The sequence below is a fragment of the Lagopus muta genome, chromosome Z, assembly GCF_023343835.1.
Source record: "Lagopus muta isolate bLagMut1 chromosome Z, bLagMut1 primary, whole genome shotgun sequence".
Classification (NCBI taxonomy): Eukaryota; Metazoa; Chordata; class Aves; order Galliformes; family Phasianidae; genus Lagopus; species Lagopus muta.
Window position 1 is genome coordinate 24,875,087 of NC_064472.1, and position 19,891 is coordinate 24,894,977.

Here is a 19,891-nt window from a genome sequence, read left to right on the forward strand (position 1 = left end):
TGAAATGTGGAAGTAGTGAGTAAGAAACAGTTAAAGTTGGCACTTGCCAAATGCATCTACTTACTGTTTACTCAGAATCATTACTCATCAGCTTAAACAACACCATGTGTTAACAGTTTAATAGAAGAGTCCTAGATGCTCTATATGCTTCCTACCTACCAAATTCAGGGGGTTTTGTTGTGTTTATTATTATTCTTATTATTATTTCTAAAAAGACATTGCAAGGGATGTTTTCGGTGAGCAGGGAACTTTTCATTATATAAAGCTCATTAAGTTGATATTGACAGACCAGGATCACACCCTAGCCTGGGGTATAGGTGCTGCTCAGCCAGCCTCATGGGTGGCTGTTCCAGTAGCAGTGGGTATATATTTGTGAACATTCAGTAGAGGGAACTTCAAATCAGTTTGTCTGTGACTTTTTGGTTCTTTTGCCTCCCTCTTTCCCCTCTGGTCCTTCAAAAAATAAAAATAAAAATAAAAATAAAAATTCTTTTTTTGTTGTTTCTTTTAGAAACAATGACAAGACTTGGCATCTTCTGCTTGTATAAGTTCATTGTCCACTTACCCTAATTGGAAGCTTTGAAGTTAATTCTTCTGATACGTTTGACACTGTAGAAGAATAGAAAAAAAATCTGTGAGAATAGATAATGCTTCAAAGTATGCATTTGCTCCCTACAGTGTCATTTAGATGAATGGACTTTCTGCAGAGGAATCAGAATTCTGATATCTTGAACATAGCTATTCAAAGTGGGGGAAGAAGAGATGCTTTAAAATACTAGGAGCTAAATATTATTGTCAGATACATTGATAGATATGAATACAGGCTTAACAACATGTTGAGGCTTGGGCAGGAAGGAGAATGTAGAGGTGTCCATCCCTCCTTCTTGTGTCTCCATGATCTGAAATAACTTGGGAGGATTTGGTAATTACCTCGTGTTGCTGGTTTAAGAGGATGGCTGGTGCTGATAAACTGATAGGCACTTGTCCTCATATACATTGTAACACTGAAAGTGAAACTTGTTATAGGGAAACCATGCTTTTAGGGAAAGATGAGATGTATTAATACTTAGTAGAAATTACAAAAGTGTTTATTCAGAATTGAATCAAGTATACCCTTTCAAGGAGGGAAATCAATATTGCATATTTCTGACAGATTCCATTATTTTAGCACTGGTATCAGCAGGAGCTCTTAAGTGACAAGCAATGTTATTTGTATTCATGTTACAAAACTTGCAAAGTACATTTACTGCTAGTCATAGTCTATTTCCTGAAAGAAGACTTCAGTGGAAAGTGAATCAGCAGTTTCAGTTGACTACATAAGCATAAGCTGCAGTAAGCTTAACTGTTGTCAGTTACAGACTGTTGAAACTTCCCTTTCAGAGAAGGAAAAAAAATAGTTCTTGCCTTTCTTGCCACCCTTGGGTTTGTATTCCAACAGTAGCTGTAAGTTGCAGCTTTATCGATAAATGCTTGCAGTTGAAACTCCTTTAAGCTTGACTAAAGCTTTAATTCCAGACTCACACACTTGATTAATTATAAACAAAATAGATTGTTTCACTTCAACCAACCCAGTCTCTGCTTGTGTGTTCCAGTTATGTTTCATAACAGTCACTTTGGCTTTAGGAGTAGATACTGTAGTTCTCAGAAGAATACTTCCTTGTAGGGTGGAGACTTGGAAGTGTAACGGAACTTGCTCTGAGCAGAAGGTGGGACTAGACAAACCCTGTGACCTCTATTACTCTGATTCTGTGATAAATCCACATTCCTTACATAGCAGTTAAATCAATATTGTTCATGCTATATTTTCTACTTCACACTGAAAGGAATTGCCATTCCTATTTCAAAATGATATTTTTTTTTTAATGAACAGCAAAATTTTACTGCCTCAAATTTGCAGATTTTTGGGTTTCTTAAATGTGGGATCTGGTTTAACCCTGTCTCCTTTAAGTTTTTCCTTTTCATACACTGTTCTAAGATATAGCATATACTTATTCCCATTCTTGCTTATACCTACCCCCAAATATGCTGAACTGTGGTTAAGCGGGAAATAAAAATAAAATGTGTATCATATAGTGTGTGGTGTTCAGCAGGTTTAAGGAAACAGTAGGCAAACCTACCTGTTTGAAATGGAAAAAGAAAGTATGAAGGTAAACAACAGCAAATTAGATTACATTTACTGTAATCTAATCAAGCTACACATAGGACTTAGCTAAATTAGATATAACTATACTTCAGAGACTTTTGTGGCTAGCAGTTGCTCTAATTCTTGAGGAGCAACCACCATGGCTTCTTCTCAGCTCATTCCCATAACTTGCGTCAGTAGCTGGCAATACCAGTCGTACATTGCTTCTGTTTCTGGAATATCCACGTGAGTAGACAGGTGTTTCTCTGTGCACCTGGAGAAAACCTTGGTCCCTTATGTATTTGGGTTTGGTCACGTGAAAAGAAAGTGCAGCATGTGACCTGAGTCTGCAATTAGAAACAAACTTGTGTCAGCTGACTGAAAGGGCTTGCTGCCAGACATATTGATCTGCAGTGCTTCACTACACAATGTTTGGGGAAAAGTTCTTCTTCTGTGATACGCAGGCAGTCTGCAAAGTTTTGTTCTACTGTCTTAGACTCTGGAGCCTGTTTGAGTTGAGCACTTTTGGACGACAGCACCATAGCTCCACTTTTCTGCCATTTCTCTGGCTAGTGCTTTTCTGTGCCTGAGCAGTCAAATATATATGTAGATCTGTGTGAAGATCCTGTGGCAGCATGCGTTCTGTCAATGCTGTGGAGAATGGACAAGGAACTGTAGTGCAGTTAAGGCACAAGTTCTTGCAGAAAGAGCTCTGATGGCTTAGAGCACAATGGTGCTGTAATGAAATGAGACAGTTAATCACTACAAGGAGGCTGAGTCATGACAAGCTACTAACTGCTCATTTTTATCAGCAATACGCTGTTCTCTAGCTGATATTTTCTGTGGGCAGATTTTTATTTTGGTGTTCAGCACTATACTGGCATCTGTTCTGGTCTTACGCAAAGTTTTTTTTACCCCTCTGGAAGACAAGCAAAAAAAAAAAAAACATGCATGCAGCCTAATGTGCAACCTAACAATGGCCAACAGTATTACACCCCTGAATTAAATGAGTCATAATGTTTACTTTTGAAGTCCTGAGCATTTTGGTAAATAAATCCTTTGGTCTTCTTTCTTCCTTGTGCATTAGAAGTAGCCTTTTGTTTCTCCAGCAAGTTCTCAAGTTTTTCTGCAAGGGCAGGGTAGGTCTGCTTATTGTGGAGACCTGTGCTGTATTTGAAGTTGTGCTTCTTATTGTCTGCACAGAGGGAGTTGTCTTGCAGCAAGGAAAAACATCATCTTTTCACACAAATAGGTCACTGTAGTGTGTGGGGTGCTTTTGTATTGACAGATTAAGTTGTGTTTAGTATTTTTACTGATACGTGTACTGACATTGTGTGTAAAGTCTGATCACATTTTAAACTATCAAATACTAGAATTCTGAAACTTTCATTGCATAGAACAGCCTTACAAACATCCCTAAACCTGCTTAAGTTTGTCTTGTGGATAGAGTAAATGAGTTATTACAAATGAAGTATCCCTGTATCACTATTCCATGCCTTATTATGAGTTTGGAAGGGTTTAACCAGCAGTCTGTTTCTTTTGCTACTTTTCAAAGTTCATATACATACAGGGAAAACTAGTTTGGTGAGAGCCTACTTACTACATACGCTATTTGTGAACACAGCCTGTGCGTGTTATTACATAGTATATGAAGCTTATTCTCTCACAGTAAGCTGTGTTTGACAGCTGCAGACTAATGGCAGAGCAGCTGAATGTGAATCTCTTCTACTTGGTCATGAGTCCTTGAGGCAGAGCTGTACCATTTTCTGTACGTCACGTATTAAGTGACATACTAATTGTGAAGTTATTCTGAGCCTCTGTGCTTAAATAGATGAGCTTTTAAGAAATTTATGTCTAAATGTGCCAGAGAGCTTAATTTTGTGCTGATAACTTTGGACGATCTTAACTGGAAGTAATCATGTTGTTTCATTGTTTTGAAATTAATAATTGAGAGACATTTTATAATTTCATTAATCTCCTCCAAAATGTAATGTGTAACTTCTCATGTATTGTCACTCTTCTAGCAATAGACGTCATTACTTCTTTTGTACTGAGAACTTTATGTAGCCGTGTGTTTGAAGTGTAATTATAAAGGCTAAAGGTAAAAGTGCTCTGTTTTTAATTGTCTGCCAAGAAAAGGAGGTTTGTATGCACAGGGACTGAGGCAGAAACAGGATAAGGGTTACTGTTGGACTTTGACCAATAGTAACCTTTAGATGTATCTGTTTGCTTTTCTTTAGTTCCCTCTAGTGGATACAAAGGATATCGACTTGGAGATTAACTGATGTGTTTTTCAAAAGTGTATCTTAAATAAGCTCAGTCTGAAATATTATGAGGTGGATGGGAATAGTTCGCCCAGTCTGCCTTGTTAAATGCAGAGTGTATATGTTATTTTGTAGTAGAAATACATACTCCCATGCTTCAGGTTGGTGATTCAATAGCTTTTGGAGACAAGTTTTTATCCTTGTAGATATTCAGACATGTGCCTTACCTGAAACTTAATCATACAGAGACCTTAGCATAATCTAAATTTTTTTCCAAAGTATTTTGAGCCTTCAAAAACAGTTGAGAGCTGCACTATGTGAATGTTTTGCTCTTCTGTGTCTGAGGTTAGGTTAGGTGTTATGTCTAACTACTTGACGAGCTAAGATGAATTATCACTTCAGCATTCTGCATTTGTTATGTCAGACTTGCTTTTGGCCTATAGGCTAATATCAGAATGGCAGAATCAAGAAATGCTAGTCCCTGTAAACCTATTCATCTTTATCTTCTTGAACTGTCATTACATCTATTGTATACTGATAAAAATCAGTCAGTACATAAATCCTTTAATTTGCTTTCTTCTTGGTGCACGAGAAGCAGCCTTTTGTAAGCTTAGGATCTTAAAATATTACAAATGTTTCTTACAAACTCTTCATGTTATGTAGAACTATTCTTTTTTTAGTATAGTTAGTCTTTCAGAACTTTATCATTGCTACTTTCCAGCTGGTGTGTTAGTCTTCTGAAAATAAATAAATATCATCTGACAGTTTTTGCCTAGTTAGTTTAGACTTAAAAATTCTTATTCTGGGAAATTGATTCTGTGTAAAATGGTAATGGTAGGAAATGCTAGGATTCTGTGTGAATAAAGAAATTTTAGTGCAGACTGGGCTTTGTTTCTAAATAACCATTATTTTGATACAAATAGGTTGCCTTTATACAGCTTCAGCCCTGGCCAATTTCAGGAATCTGAAATTTTGTCAGGAACATGAGGAAAAGACTCCGTCCCAAGAAGTCTTTAAGTTTGTATAAACTTTATGCAAGTCAGCAATTAGTACAGTAAACCTTCTTTGGTAATTTGAAAGGAGTGAGGGAATTGAATAGTGAGAACTGAGTACTATAGCAAAAAGGAAATGGGAAGAATAAGGAACAGGTTTTGAAAACCAAGGAAAAACTGACCAGGTTTGTTGGTTTAAGAATGCAAGACTAGCTCTATTTAAAATTTTCTCCACCTTTTCCCAAACGACAGATAAAATTGCAGTTTAAACTGAACACATTATTATAGCTATAGTTTATAATTATAGCTATAGTTGATATAGTTTCTCTTTGGGTGTAGAACTGATTCTTCTTGAATCCTCTTTTAGACTTAATTTGGACTTTACATCTTTACCAGTTCTTCTTCAAGTATCTGCTACTTTCTACATACTCTAGAGTATGCCAAGCATTTAATAGAGATTTTTATTCTGATATCTAGGTGACTGAAAAGAGAATAGAAGGAAAATAGTTCTGTTTCTGTCTGTGGCAGTGGCAGCTGAAGAAGATGAGTAACAGAATAAATGATATTTTTGTTTTTCCAGAAGGGTTTAATAGGATATCTGCTTATTGATTAGCATGATGAGCTTTATGCATATCTGTACGTTTGTTCAGTATCTCTGTAAGGCTTTTTGAGATGTCTGTAGATCCTGTCAGGACACTAAGTGGTTGAGTTCTCACCTATCAGTATTGGCCAGGTTACTCCAAGCTATGTCTCAGCATAGCACAGAGAGATGTCACCCACTTGGCAGAGGGAAAGCTGCCTTTCAAAGTCTTAAAGCAAGTCCAAAAATGTTCTCCTGCTTATTGGGAACCTAAACCAGAGCATCAGTGCTTTTTATGGCAGTGCTTAATAACAGAACAGAGATGGCTGGTTCTTGTTTAGCTCTACAAATCTTGTCTATTTCCTGATAGCCCGGATTCACAAGAGAGGCAAATGTCATTCTTGCCCTTTCTTCATATAACCTGGTGGCCCAGCAGTACAAGATGCATTAATTTTACTTCTAAGTCAGCAAATAAGGGGAAGCAGTTACTGTCAGCTTGGTCTTTTACTCTTTTGCTCAGGGAGGTCATGCTCTTCTTCAGTGATCCTAGATCTAAGAAGCAAAATCTCAAAGTCTTTCTGTTGCTCACACTCTGTAGACGCCATGATGTCTCCTCTGCATCCTGCCTGTTCCTATCTGCTTGGATCACGTGTTCCACCCTGTTAATCTGATCTGGAATTTCAGCCTTTAAAGCTGCTGAATAATATTTAGTGAATTGGCTTCAAGTGCAAAATAGCAGTTAAAAAAACTAATGGAAAAGCAGTATACATCCATGTAATTAAACAGGGGTGTGAACTACATGGATAAAGACTTGTTGAAGTCAAATTATTTGCCTTTGATTGCCTCTTTGTCAGCCTTATATTTTCAAACCTGCAATAGTTTGTGGTTCCGGGACTTATTAACCTTTACATCAGTATAGCTTTGGCTGCTGCTAAAGATGCCCATTGTTCATGAAAGCATACAGTGACTTACCAAAACTATACAGAGTTTGAGTAGTAATGACCCAAAAGATGTTGTTAGTTAGACTAAGCAAGCTGTTACAATGTTTACCATAATCTCAATGCTGTACTATAGCTATAGTGTCTATTTTTTATCAGTTTCCTTTTTATACATATTCTCCAACTCAGAATTTCTATTGGTCTTGGGCATTTAAGATGCTTATTTAGAATTGTGGTGTTTATCACTGTTAAGAGCAAAAAGTCTATATTTCTTTTCCTGTTTTTGCACGTGTGAAGAAAGTTCACTTTGGAACATTTTCTGCTTTTTAACCTTTCTTAATAGTCTACTGCACTGTGTTCAGGAGGGCTGTAAACTGCTGTGACCTGGATTGTGACATTCCTGTCTTTGTCTTCCTGCTGACTAATAGCCACCCGGCTTTCAGTACCTTAAATTTCCATTGCCAGAGCCTGTAAAACAACTCATAAAGCAGATGTGTGTTAATTATTGTTTCAACTTCCATATACAGAAATGCGTCCCAAAGTGCCTTTAGTTCTTATGCACTCTTTCCTTGGGTCATGTTAGCAGTGCCATTTCTTTCTTTAAGTACGTGCTGAAATATTCAGTTAGTTGGAAAATCACCCTTGGATCATGCGTGTTTGACAGAAGACCTGTTCTGCTTAGTCTATGCCAAATCCTTCATATTATCTTCCAGCTCTTTCACATTTCTCGTTTTCTTGCAGACGTTTTTTTTTTTTTAGTTACTGTGGCATTATCTTTTAAATGTTTCAGTGGTATTTTTTCAAAAATACTGCAGAAAAGATGATTACGGTTGCTATATCTTAATGTCTGTTTCATCACCTCCTAGGCTGAGTCTTATGTCTCAGAGGGAGGAGCTGCGTGCGTTATGTAAAATATTAAATAATTTATGCTGGTAGCTGAAAATAACTGCCTTTGTGGACAAACATACAGTGAAGCAGTTCACGTGTATTAAAAAAGGCATGATCAAAATAATTCTTCAAGACGTGGGACCTTAATTTGCTTTATTTGATCTTTAAGTGGAGGAGCTTTTCTGCAAGTCTGTGCTTTATTCCAGAGGATTACTGACCCACTTTAGGAAACCCTTAACTTGCGGATCAGTGTGAGCTAGAATGGAAATCTACAATATGATTCTGTGAATACTTAACGGTTTTACTGAAAACAGCACTTCTGATGCCTTGCTTTGTTGCTCATAGCAGCTCCTGTTCCGGTAAAGAATCACATGAAGCTCTGGTTAATGTGACTCTTTCCTCTCGCCTGTCATAATGAAAAAACATTTTGGAAGGATTACTGGATTTTGTGCAGCATCTTAGAAAGCCGAAGCTGTTGCTGTACTTACCAATGCCAGTTTTAGTGCATCTAAATCTATGATGCATGCATGGAATTCCAAAGAACTGCATCTGTAAACTGAGCATGGTAATTTCGCCGCAGCATTTGGTGCTATGAATCAGTACTATTTCTCTGAGTTATTTTTGTTTTCAAACAGAGACTCTTAGTACTATCGTATGGACTCTACTCATTTTTCTGATTTTTTACTCTGGGAAATTAAAAATTGTATGAACAGAAGAAGCTTGTGTCAAGATTCCTCTTCTCAATGTAATTGTGCATTTCTGCAGTGAATAGTTAATGATGTTCTGCTTTGCAAGACATAAATGCGGCAGTGACCTGCTCTCGTTTAGATGTTGCGGTAGTAGAATGGTGGGGCTTTGCATGGTGCATGCTTTCATTGTTTGTGTTAATCTGCTCGCATGTGCCTGCTGTGAGCTGGATGACTTGTTTCTGCATCAGTGATAAAGCAATGCTTATTTTCTCTTTCTCCTTATGAATAACTATTCTTAGTCTTGATTTCTCTTTCCCTTCATTTATTAAAACATAATAAAATATTTTAGTTTTGTGAATGCCATCTATAAATGCAGAGATTTCAGATTCATGTTGTGCTATTCAGTGTGCTTGCTTCTTGGTTGCAAAGAGCTAGAGCTGTCTAAATGCTTTTTTGTGTTACAGCTTTGAGTTTGCATGGTTTGCAAGCTTATAGATTGCTGCCTTGTGTTAAATACTGATAAATCAATAAACTGCTTAGTGATAAGCACAGATTATTGTCAAATGTACTGCTGAGAAGATATCTTTTTAAAAAATCAAGCTTGAATAATTAGGCAGGTTGGAGTTAGGTTTTTTTTTTCCACTCAGCTTTTATTTTGTGAATTAATTCAAATGGACATTAATATAAGGGTAATGTTAGAAGAAAAGAATTAAAGCCAGTGTAAGTCACAAGGCTTTCTACTTCCGGGATTTATTTTCTAAGGTCTATAGAAGTACTGTTAAAATGGACCTCAATTAATTCTTCAGGTATGAACGTTATAAAAATTCACTTACTAAAATTAAATCTCTCATTTTTTCACACGTGTGCCTTTCTCACTTGAAAGAGAAAACATCAGAATACGTCTGCTCTTCATCATTAAAATCCTGGCTGCAATACATTGGATATTTTTTACTACATTTTAAAATTAATCTGTTCATGAAGTCATATCCTACTGAAATGTTTTCCCTTCTTTCTAACTTGTACAACTTAAATAGAGATTAAATAAGATCCTACTGTTAAACTGGCAGAAGTAAGAACACATTCAGAATCATCTTAATATTTGTAGTGTATGATTAAGTAAACAGTGAAGTTGACACTGGAACGTTTAATTTTGTTTAGATTTGCATTTAAAGGAAATGTTAAAAGAAATATTTTATGATTTATAGTCTATGCTTCTTAAACACTTCTGAGGTGAGATAGTACTGTATGCCAAAAACTCTTAATTGTACTTTCAAATATTTTTTATTATCTTGCCTGCTTTGATTTCATTTGTCATCCTTGGAGGACTCAAAGTCCATTTAAAAAAGAAAGCCACAAACTCCTACTTGAATATTTTAAGAAAACTGATCAAAGCTTTAGAATTTGGTTACCTAAAGTCCAGTGGTCGAAGCTGTAAGTTTTGTACTGTAACACTAAGAGCATTGCAATTCAAAATGCCGTTCATTATCCCAAATGTATTATCAAAGCCCCTTATTACTTCAACTTCAATTGGTATCTTTAAATGAGGGGGTGAAAAAAAAGCTCACCACTGTATCCAACAGATACCTTAAGGACATGAAACTAGTCAGTTCTGAAAAGTGGAGCCTTTAGCTCTTTTATAGCTATTTTCCTAGGACCTTTCTTACTGTAAAATAGCTTTAAAGTTGTGGTTCATAAGAAATGACTAAATGATGTAAACATCCTTAAAGTTTGACTTAAGGAAACTGCTTCTTGCATTGTGTCCTTTCACTCTAAACTGTCATTGAACATAAACTTCTGTGCCAAATAGATTATTATATTTCTTTACTTCTTGTGAATTAAAGCAACAAACTTAAAGACATGCCATATAAAATCTTTCAAATTTACAAATGCCTCTTTTGTTGTTGTTGTGTTATGTAAATTAATCATTTAACATTCTTTCTGACTGGATTTCTAGGCTAGTCATTTCTAACTACACTTGTCTTTCTTGGTCACATTTTTTTCAACTTCTTTTCTGCTTCTGATAATCCATTCTGTTTTTTGGGTTTTTTTTTTAGAAGTTTATTCTATTTCCTCAATTCTGTTTTTTGTCTTTGGCCTTATTCTTCAGACAGGCCAAATAGACTCCTTGTTTTTTTCTGAATAATCTCATTCAGTCATGTTCATTCAGTACTGTGTTAACAACTCTTCAGCCTTACCTTCATTTTGACAAAATGGAGTTTCTCTGCCTCTGTTCCTTTGTAACTCAAACATCGTGCAAATACTCCTGTTTCAAACAGCACTTGGAACATTTTTTCATTACTCCCCATTTTAAAAACTCTGTAAGTTCATTTGATTTATTTATCAACACTTACCTCACTTTCCAAAGCAGGTTCTAGTTCTTCCAGTAACAGCTGAGAACTTGATTGCTGCCTGTGGTTCCTTATTACTCACTCTGTATCACCATCTCCCTGCCCCTTCAGGATTTCTGTGCTGCAGCATTTCTTTTTCCTGTCAAAGATCCTTCACAGTGTTGTCACTGTATTTGATCAAATTTACTGATTGACAGCATTTCAAATATTAATCTGAACACTTTGTTTCTTTCATACATTCATGTTTTTCTGACTGTTTACATGAATTCATGGAGAAACATTTTTCCTTCAGTTCCTCAATATCTGCGCTTGTAGTTTTATCTGTAAAGAAATTCATGAAACTTAATATTTTTATTGTGTTTTCGTGCTTTTTTATTCAAGGTATAGTCTTTGTTTTCTGTAATATTCAACTATTTAAATCTTATTGTCTTCTGCCTTTTGTTATGCAGATGCTCTTTTTCAATTAATTTGAGTTTTATACAAAGAATATTGCTGAGGAAATGTGGAACAAGAAAAATTGTTGGCAGTTATTATCTGCTTTTCTCTGATCTCTGCTAATTTTTTTTGCTTTTAAAAATAAAATCACTGTTTCAGTAGTGGGAAAAGTTTACTGAGACTGTGGGTTGTCTTCATACTGAGCCATCTGAACTCTGTGTAATTGTAGAGTACTGTACATTTTATGAATGTTGTGTGAAAATTGCTTATGGGAGATCACAGATACAAAAGTAATTGAAAGTTTCCAATTTTTATACCCTTAAATATATGGGTTTTTGGACTTTTGGGGGATGCATAACAGGTTGTAGGTAGCTACTGTTTTTCCACATCATTATGATAACAAAACATAGATTTGTATTAACTTCATAGATATTAAATCAACATCTTGAACTTGCAGGCACAATTTGAGTTAAGCTTCTAATACATAGTGACAAGAAACAAGGTTTTAGAGGAAGTGATGTTAATTGCTTTTACGGCTTCTTCTCATATTTAAAACCTCCCTGTGTTTTTTGTGCGGTTTGTATTTTTCAGACTGAATCTGGCTATGGATCAGAATCAAGTTTACGCCGCCATGGCTCCATGGTGTCTCTTGTTTCTGGAGCAAGTGGATATTCTGCAACATCCACCTCTTCGTTCAAGGTTAGTGAATAATGTTCTCTTAATATGGATGTGTAAAAAAGATACTTAAGCAAATGAGAAAAGGATATATTATGTGAAGGTTCACTCACACAGCAAGAGGAAAGAGTACTAACTTCTTGGTTTACTATGTAATTCTGCATATAATAAAGAATATATTGTACAGGAAGCTTTAACATGCCTTTAAGCAGTTGTCCATTTTAAATTACAGTATCTTCTGATGGCAAGAGAAATCAAACCTGTTAGGAGAATTTAGCCTTTCCCAGTGTATTCCTGAGCATACAAGGGCTTCTAATTAAAGGATATGCTGGTTCTGTCATTTAACAGGTTTGATTATTAATACCAGTTGACAAATGACTTTTCTCATTTCTAGAGTCTAAAATGTTTAACATTTCTATTCGAGTAAGCGTTGCTTCTTGTAGGAGCAGAAGAGGAGCAACACTAGAAAGGTGTGTCTAGATCGGTAAGAAAACTAGAGCTGACTGTTTTCAGGCAAATAGCTGCAAACGTGGGATTAAGCAAAGCTTTTGTTAGTAAGCTTTTTTGAATGCTCTGATGTAGCAAGTGCAACAGAGAGGAAAAGTTGAGGCCAGCTTAAAAAATGAGAAAGGAACGCTTGTGTATAGATTCTTATAATCATGTTCTTTGAACATTAACAGTGTTTTTTAGCAATTGATACCTGAACGATCATCAGTGTACCTTTGTTGTGGCTGCAGAAATTCTTTTTTTCATTGAACTACTGTAGAATATTTAGAAGCATTAGAAGTGTTTTTCTCTTGTATTTTCAGAAGGGCCATAGCTTACGTGAGAAGCTTGCAGAAATGGAAACCTTTAGAGACATCTTGTGTAGACAAGTTGATACTTTACAGAAATATTTTGATGCTTGTGCAGATGCAGTTTCCAAAGATGAACTCCAGAGGGATAAAGGTAAAATTGTTATTGGAAACACTGACCTCCTTAAAATCTAAATTTCTATACTGTAAGGAATGTTTCTGTGTAAATAATTTCAAGTATTTGCACTGCAGTAGTTGGATTCCTTTTAAAAACTGCTTGACTTTGCTCTTAACCTGTAGCTAACAACCTCATTGGAAAAAAAAAAAAAGATCTTTTTAGCACTTGATGTAATCAAGTACTAATTTACAACTGCATTTCTTACCATTACTTTGGAAAAAAACATTTGAGTTTTAGTTTGATAGGAACAGTATGTTCTTACATAAAAGCAAAGCTGTTGCCATATTGTATTCTTCAGAGGTGTATTGGCTGAGGGTAGAATACTGTTCAACTTGAGTGTGCACTTGCAATAATAGACCCAGATGAGGATATCTGTGTATCTGAATAGTTTTTCTCAGAGTGCAGCTTGTTTTCATATTCATACATGTTTCTTGGGGCGTTTATATTTATTTTTGGGTTATCTCTCACTATAAAAAGTCCTGAAACTTTTTTTAGTGAGCAAATGATAGATACAGACAATCCCACTTTTTTGCTAGCATAGAAGAGCTGAATTGTGGTTCTTTCGTGTAATCAGTTATACAAGAACCTTCATTTGGACACTGACCAAAAATATCATAATTATTTCTTACAGTTACATTGTGGTTCTGATGGGGATTAAAATAAAAAAGACAGGAGGATCATGACTTTCTGTTTTTATTATAGAAAAAATATCTTGTGCTGCTTAGCTGTGAAAATGCTCCTAGTTTCTTCTTATGCACCGAAGAATGAGAACAGCTTTCTTCCTTCCCTGACATACTACCTTTCTCTTCCTAATTCAGTGGTAGAAGATGATGAAGATGATTTCCCTACAGTGCGTTCTGATGGGGATTTTTTACATAACAGTAACAGCAGTAGGGAAAAATGTAAGTATGTCTAAACTTCACTGGAAATTGAACTTGAATAGTATGATAAGCCTTATATGACTGATATTTATGCTTTTGTCTGAGAGGAAAGCTATAGGAATGGCATTTCAAATTTGTTACAGGAAATTCTTGTTCATTTTAAAATTATCATTTGTTAGATTTTTTTTATGAATGTCATGAGTTAAGTTTAATTTAATTCACACAGGTATTAATGGAAGGTTGTCAAGCTGATAGTTCCTGTTGTGTTCGAAGTCACTTCCACAAAATTCTGCTGGAACAGCTGTGTCGTTAAAATATTGGGAACTGAGAGTTGTAATAGATAATCATTCTTTGTTCTTGCTACTGTTGTCAACTTGTATGTTTTTTACAACTACTGTGGCTGCATTATGACTAAGTCAGTGTTGTTACTCCTCATAATTTCACCACTTTTTAACTGTATTTTTCAATAATAGGATGAACAAAATCTTGATTTTTTTTTATTTTTTTTTTAATTCTTAGCTTAAATGATCTAATTATAGTCATCTTTCCCTGTCCATGCAGTGAATGGACTCACTTAACCAACTCAAAGCAGGTCCTCCTTTTTGAAAAATCTTCATACAGCTGGCCTGCCAGAAGTTGTATATGTGTTCAAAAACTTTTTGCTTTCTTTCTATACTTTCTCAGCTTTTTTTTCACTAGATGCTGATGGTTTAGGTATTTACTAGATCTTGGTTCACAGAATTTTTAAAATATGCTAGCTCTCTTTCAAAACAGGTGGAATCTTTCAAAAGAAAGTACTTAAGTGTTGGTTGTTTTTTTTTAACGCTTTTATAAAGGAATTGAAAATATGTGGGCAAAATAAGCCTTTTTTGTGTCTACTGTTTTCTTTATAATGAGCTGTCCTTCCTATGTCTTGCAGCTTTCTTTGTATTTGAGTATTTGTGATGTTTTCACGCTAGTAAACTCCAGTAGCTCCGTCACACTGCTCTTTCACTCCTTCTCAAAAGAAAAGGAACTAAATGTAATGAATGCAAGCTCATGGGTTGAGTTAAGGAGCAGTTTAATGAAAGGAAAAATAAAACAAGCAAAAGCCTTGCAGAAGCAAAAGGAGGAATCGCTTATTTCCTATAAGCATGGAAGCTTATAGCCAGCCATGCCTTAGGAAGCAAGCACTTGATACACGTAGCAGTTACATGGGAAGACAGATGCTTTCATACTGATAGCCTCCCCTGGTCCTTCCCCTTTCCCAACTTTATTTCTGATTTTGATGTCATACCAAAGGGGATATTCTATACCATCAGTTTGGACCATCTGTCCCAGTTCTGTCCCAGCCTACTGACTTTGAGGGGCTGGAAAAGCAGCCTGCATACTGCTCAGTCATAGTCAGTGCATTCTAGCTACAGGCAGAGAGCACACTATTGTATGGGCTGCTGTGGGGAAAGTTAACTCCATTCAAGTCAGACACTGTGCAGTTCCTCTTTACAGAATATCACCAACATGTAACGTAATAAGGGATGAGAAAGAGAGGTAATGAGGAATGAGAAAGAGAGAAAATGGAATGCACTTTAAACATACTTCCAGAATTAATAATATGAACAGATTTTTCAGTGGTATGAAGTGCTTCCCCCGCTAAGGATTAATTATATGCTGGCATCAGAGGTTAAGTAGAGTGTGACTTTGAAATTCTTGAATAAATCTTTTGTGCTTCTTGTCAGTAAATATAAGCAATATTGACCTGTAAGCAAGTCTAGCAGTTTCACCAACTCTATATAAAGAGTCCACGTTTTTGAGTACGTCTAAATCACTAGAACAAATTCCAGAAAAAATGAGAAGTTTTTTTTAAACATTAGTGAGTACTTAATTACATGGCGTGATTCATTTTGGGAGAGGTATCTGTCAAACTTTTTGTAGGATGGTGTAGGAGTTTCAGCTTAATTTACCTTTAGAACATTTTTTCATATCTGTATTACAATGATATGTATCCCATGTATGCACACCTAATATGTAAAATTTCATTTGGAAAGTATCTATATTTGGTACATCAGATCACGTTTCAAGTCTTAAAAGGAAAGTGATGTCCTTTTTTTTTATCATTGTTTAAGAGGAATTTGAAGTAATGTACTTATATTCACCTTGGAAAAAAAAAATCTTTATCAAGTATTCAGGAATTTTGTCTGCTAAGAAATTGTTGGGTATCCTGGACGGATACCTTTATGTATAAACTCATTTACTGTAGGTCACTATTTCTGCAACCGTTTGCTTTTTGCAGAACTTCTAATTGCATGTTTTATGATTCCTGTTTCTGTTACATTTACTTTCCATCAATTCTGTTAACAACTGATTTTCATTCTATTTTTTTCAATATCTGTTTGATTTATAAGGAGTAAATGCATTAAAAATTTCAAGCCGTCTTTAGAATATCCTGGGTTGAAAGGGACCCTCAGGGATCAAGTCCAACTTCTGTCTTCACACAGGTTTCTAGTATTTTGTGCTCAAACCATTAGATTTATAATTTGTTTAAGGAACCGTGTTCTCATTGTCTTTTGAAATTTCCATTCTGCACCTTTCCTGAGTAGGGAGGAGAAAGCATGACTGTAGAGATTCATATCCTGCTACTGAAGATACCATGTTTGGATAGAGAAGTTTTTTTTCGTTGTTTCTTTGTGATGAAGGTGTTCAAATCTATTGTTCGCTTCCCAGTTGGAAAATCTATTGTTCGCTTCCCAGTTGGAAAATCTGGTAACTGAAACAGTGGTTGTTTGTATCGAGGCATTGAGGGAGTGCCTGACTGCTGTGTTTACCAGTTGGAATCTTGTAGTCTAGGAATGTGAGAGTCTTGATTGAGAAGTGTTCCCATCTATCTGCTTGGGAAAATGGGTGGATTTGGGCTTAATTTAAATGAGAGTGGGTGAAACCTATTGTGGGAACATCTTTAGAGACAGAAGTTAGAACTACATAGATAAAGGAAATAATCTGGATAAAATACAGAGGGATTTGTGGTGAATTTTTATTCTTCAAATGCAAGAAGAGTATTCACCCACATTGCTGAAATAGTGAGGTTATTCTTAGGGGAAAACTAATTCTATTAATCCTTCTGCCATCCACAGAAGATCAACAATAGGTATCACTTAATAAGTGGGTAATACTCCCACCCATTTCTTTTTTATGTAGAATTAGTACAGTGGTATAAGTTGCAGAAGTGGCATAAAATGGAAGAGAAAAAGTAACTTTATTTTTGTACTTACTGTCATCTAAAAATAATCTTCCATTTCACTGGAAAATGGATTTTACCAAACAGGTTATGTTTTAGACTTCTGGGGAAGGGTTGAAAACCATATCTTAGGAACAAGATGTAAAAACTGATTAATCTTAAAAGTGTAGAGGTGCAGAACAGCTAAAGAGCACGGTATTAAAAAAAAAAATAAATCATTATCATGAAAGGAAGGAGAAAATGATTCAGAAGTAAAGCAAAATACTTAAGAGATAGGATAATTAAAAAGGAATCACTTGACTCAAGATGTTGAAATTGAATTTAAAGTAGGCAAAAAATCATTGCAGAGCTTTTTTCAGTTGACTACAGCTTGATTAGAAAGCTAGAAGAGCAGCTCCAACAAGAAAACTTTTACTATTATCCTTGAACTTGAACCTGTAGATGTCCTGATGGAAGAATTCAGCTTGAAACACTAGATCCTGTAGTTTATGTAGAAAAGAAGTGTAGAGAAGAAATCAGAAGGATGTTCGGCTTCTCCCGATAGAAAATCTGACAAATATTGTTAATATTCTGAAGATTGACTGTTTCTGAGCTGGGGCTTGTGGTCATCTTCAGACATGCTTTGGGAAGAAAAAAGTCTCCTGAGGAGTACCCCTGTACACAGTAAAGAACCTCTTGAGTGATTCCTTCCTCAAAGAAATAAAGCTTTGCAGCATTCTTTGCAGATCCTGGCCTCAAAGAAATGAGCATTGGCAGGTTCATTTTTGTCCAGTGTTTTGTATAGTGGTACATATCACTCCTGCTTTGAGACTAGTCACTGAATAAGGACTTAAAATACATGGTATCCAAAACCATGTCAAAGTATTAATGAGTTGTAGCTCAGACTCAATGAACGTTGACTTTTTTCAAGAATGAGTCTTTGTTGCTGCATTACCCTAACAAACTGCAGCAGAGATTTGTGAAATGAATTTTCTACATTGCAGCTGATGGATGTTTCTTCAGCAGTATTATGTCTAGCAGTATTATGTACTGAAGAAAAAAACATGTCTATAAAGCAGCACAGCTCTGCTGGTAAGCCTGCAGGTGAACGTGCTGTACACCAACAGGACAAATTAGTGGTATTACAGTTCTCAAAGAAAAATGCAGTTTTTATGTGAAGCTGTTGTTTAGTTTTCATTATTCACAGTGAATCCACTGCATTGCCTCTTTGCCAGCTTATACCACTTTCAATCTCAGCCTCCTCCGTGTTCCCTCTGCAGCTGTTAGGGGGAGGGAGATCTCATTTGCTCGTTATTATTTCTGAAACATAATTTTTTTTCTTTTTTTTTCCAGCCCCCTATCATCTTCATCTGTTAGGGAGTATTCTTTGTTAATATGGAACAAAAAAAAATCTTTGTTTTACCATACCATGTATGCTTACTGGGGAATTTGAAGAACTGTATGGTCTGTAATCATGTATTTGAAATAAATATAGTTTGATTGCTTGGGAAAGAAGAGCATATAAAGCCTCTGGAGGCTTACACCACTGCTTAAGACCATGTGATGTTTGCTCTGTGTTCTACCATCAGAGGACAGCAATTACATTTCTCTTCCCTGTAAAAACAGAGCTTCTTGAAAGTTTTGCTTTGCCCATGCAGGCAGTTATTGGATAAACTTAAAGTAAATATTTATTTCAGCTTTTTAAACCATAACAGTGGCACGCTGACAAACCAAAGAAAAATTAAATAAAAATGCATTATCCAGCTGGGTGACAAGTCACTAGCTTTAACCATGGCATAGCATGAGGTACTTGAGCTTGCTGAGCTCAATCTTCAACAGGGTTTTACTTCTGCTTGCTAATACTTTACGGCACTAATGTGTGGTGTTTGATTTGTTATTCTGTCAATCTATATGTAAGTTTGACATATAATAGGTATTTTTTTGTCACATATTTTAAGTGATTTAAATAGCCTTAGCAACAGATGGCTTGGTTGACAGCATGAAGTAGTTGTTGGAATTGCAAAACCCACAATACTTGGATAATTCCACACATTTCATACTTTTATATATATCATATATTTTTACTTTGTGGATTTAAAATCTGTAATTGCCAGCTTAGAGCAACTTTGTGTATGACATTTTGGCTTTGATTGCATTTTTTAATTTTTCCTTTCTCAGTAGTGAATTAGGTATGTTGAGGTTTCTCTGTCTTAGGCCTCACTTCATGTTCTCAAAATGCTATTGTTACGAAGTATTACCACTCCCTCCACCTACATGATTTGCAGAGCGCAGAGTAATACAGCATTACAAGCTGACTGGAAATAGAGTATAGCAAGATGAAGCTGAAGGGATGCATTCTTCCTTTTGAATCTCTTTTCTTATCCTGTGGATAGCTGCAAATGATTAGCACATTTTGATTTGTGTTTCGAAATCAACTTTCCAGGCAGTATATTCAAACAATTGTAATATAAACCATGCTGCTAAGATGCTCACTTGAATTAAAGGCAGCTGTCAGTGAATGGTTTATGTTTGTTTTCAGTATTTCCACACGTGACACCCAAAGGAATTAATGGCATAGACTTTAAAGGAGAAGCTATAACATTCAAGGCAACTACTGCTGGAATCCTTGCTACGCTATCTCACTGTATTGAACTAATGGTAAAACGTGAAGAAAGCTGGCAAAAAAGGCTAGATAAGGTAAGGTTGTTTTCCTTTCACTTTGGTTTACAAAAAAAAAGTAGTTTATTCAGCTTGAAATTTCAACAACTGTTTTAACCTTCTTAGTCCAGGCATTATTTGTAATTTTATGTACAGCACTTAGTAATGTTAGGTGTTTTCATTATTTATTAGTCCTACAAAATGTTAAAGCCTCATCTTGACTGTTGCTGATATAGTAGCATTCATCATAGACTTCCTT

At 35.7% G+C, this 19,891-nt stretch overlaps 1 protein-coding gene across 2 annotated transcripts in view; it reads left to right on the top strand.

The window, feature by feature from the left end:
* Positions 1-19,891, top strand: part of CERT1 (ceramide transporter 1) — a 68,589-nt gene that overhangs the window by 30,972 nt on the left and 17,726 nt on the right. For both annotated transcript variants that reach the window (XM_048931040.1, XM_048931041.1), the window contains exons 4-7: positions 11,848-11,955; positions 12,741-12,879; positions 13,722-13,805; positions 19,514-19,671. In XM_048931040.1, the coding sequence (XP_048786997.1) occupies positions 11,848-11,955; positions 12,741-12,879; positions 13,722-13,805; positions 19,514-19,671 (489 nt within the window). The remainder of the gene's footprint in view (positions 1-11,847; positions 11,956-12,740; positions 12,880-13,721; positions 13,806-19,513; positions 19,672-19,891) is intronic.